This window comes from Pteropus alecto, unplaced genomic scaffold, assembly GCF_000325575.1.
Source record: "Pteropus alecto unplaced genomic scaffold, ASM32557v1 scaffold78, whole genome shotgun sequence".
Taxonomy (NCBI): Eukaryota; Metazoa; Chordata; class Mammalia; order Chiroptera; family Pteropodidae; genus Pteropus; species Pteropus alecto.
In genome coordinates this window covers 899406-901118 of record NW_006443124.1, presented here as the reverse complement: position 1 = coordinate 901118, position 1713 = coordinate 899406, and the positions used below count along the sequence as shown (strand labels likewise).

The following is a 1713-nucleotide window of genomic DNA, read 5'->3' as shown; positions in this document are numbered from 1 at the left end:
GGCCCCTGCGAGTCCCGGGCGCGTGAGCACGCCTGCGCGCGCCCGGGCCCTTCCTGGCAGGCTGCTTGTAAGATGAGTGAAGAAGCAGGTGGGGGAGAGGGGAGGTAGCCAGCGAGAGGGCGAGGGGAGCGCGGGCGCTGAGCGGCGCTCACTTGGAGCGCAGCGAGCGAGTGAGACGAGCCTGATCCATGTCCCTCGCTGCCTCCCTGCCAGGCGCGCGAAGATGATGGCCATGAACACCAAGCAGCCTTTCGGCATGCACCCGGTGCTTCAAGAACCCAAATTCTCCAGCCTGCACTCCAGCTCCGAGGCCATGCGCCGAGTCTGTCTCCCAGCCCCGCAGGTACGTAGTGGAGCATAATTACCGCTCTAAGGCACATTTTTTGACAGGCACTTGCTTCATGTTTTTTTCATGTCGCCCAGAACAATCGCCGCTGTCTGAACCCCTCTCCTTGTCTCCCCCGCGCTCTCTCCCGGCGCACTCTCTCTCTCATTCATGTCTCTGATCCACACGTCTGTTCCAGCAGAGCCTCTGTCTCCGTATTAATTTTTATGACCTGGGCTTTGAGGAGAGGCATCTCAGTTGCTTGAAAATGTGTTTTAATCCTGAGTTGACAGTATTCCCCACTGACCGTGCTGTGTGCCTTCTCGCTTGCAGCTGCAGGGTAATATATTTGGAAGCTTTGATGAGAGCCTGCTGGCACGCGCCGAAGCTCTGGCGGCGGTGGATATCGTCTCCCACGGCAAGAACCATCCGTTCAAACCCGACGCCACCTACCATACCATGAGTAGCGTGCCCTGCACGTCCACTTCATCCACCGTGCCCATCTCCCACCCGGCCGCCCTCACCTCGCATCCGCACCACGCGGTGCACCAGGGCCTCGAGGGCGACCTGCTAGAGCACATCTCGCCCACGCTGAGTGTGAGCGGTTTGGGCGCCCCCGAGCACTCAGTGATGCCCGCGCAGATCCACCCGCACCACCTGGGTGCAATGGGCCACCTGCACCAGGCCATGGGCATGAGTCACCCGCACGCCGTGGCACCTCACAGCGCCATGCCCGCATGCCTCAGCGACGTGGAGTCGGACCCACGGGAGCTCGAGGCCTTCGCGGAGCGCTTCAAGCAGCGGCGCATCAAGCTGGGGGTGACCCAGGCGGACGTGGGCGCGGCTCTAGCTAACCTCAAGATCCCGGGCGTAGGCTCGCTCAGCCAGAGCACCATTTGCAGGTTCGAGTCTCTCACTCTCTCGCACAACAACATGATCGCGCTCAAGCCAGTGCTCCAGGCCTGGCTGGAGGAAGCCGAGGCCGCCTATCGAGAGAAAAACAGCAAACCTGAGCTCTTCAACGGCAGTGAGCGGAAGCGCAAACGCACGTCCATCGCGGCACCGGAGAAGCGCTCACTTGAGGCCTACTTTGCCATTCAGCCTCGGCCCTCTTCCGAGAAGATCGCGGCCATCGCGGAGAAACTGGACCTTAAAAAGAACGTGGTGAGGGTCTGGTTCTGCAACCAGAGACAGAAACAGAAACGAATGAAGTACTCGGCTGTCCACTGACTGCGGCGGGGCGCAACGTCCGGGGCCGGGAAAGCTGAGTGTACGTCCTGGCGGGGGGGAAGGTTATGGGAGACTCCAAGATGTTTCCTCGCAGGTCAGGCTCTCTCCTCCAAAGCCACAGACTTCCCCCTTTATCTCACCTGGGTGCCTCTCGGCAT

At 61.1% G+C, this 1713-nt stretch overlaps 1 protein-coding gene across 1 annotated transcript; it reads left to right on the top strand.

The window, feature by feature from the left end:
• Window positions 1-141: 141 nt before the first annotated feature.
• Window positions 142-1625, top strand: POU4F3 (POU class 4 homeobox 3). The gene is made up of 2 exons (XM_006922964.1): window positions 142-343; window positions 659-1625. Exons 1-2 carry the CDS (start codon window positions 224-226, stop codon window positions 1553-1555), a joined length of 1017 nt encoding a protein of 338 aa, XP_006923026.1. The 5' UTR covers window positions 142-223; the 3' UTR covers window positions 1556-1625.
• The last annotated feature ends 88 nt before the right edge of the window (window positions 1626-1713 follow it).

Excerpts from the sequence above, each read along its gene's own strand:
- POU4F3 (XM_006922964.1), top strand. The coding sequence starts at position 224 with ATGATGGCCATGAACACCAAGCAGCCTTTCGGCATGCACCCGGTGCTT. Across the intron at positions 344-658 it reads TCTGTCTCCCAGCCCCGCAG|CTGCAGGGTAATATATTTGG; the intron begins GTACGTAGTGGA and ends TCTCGCTTGCAG.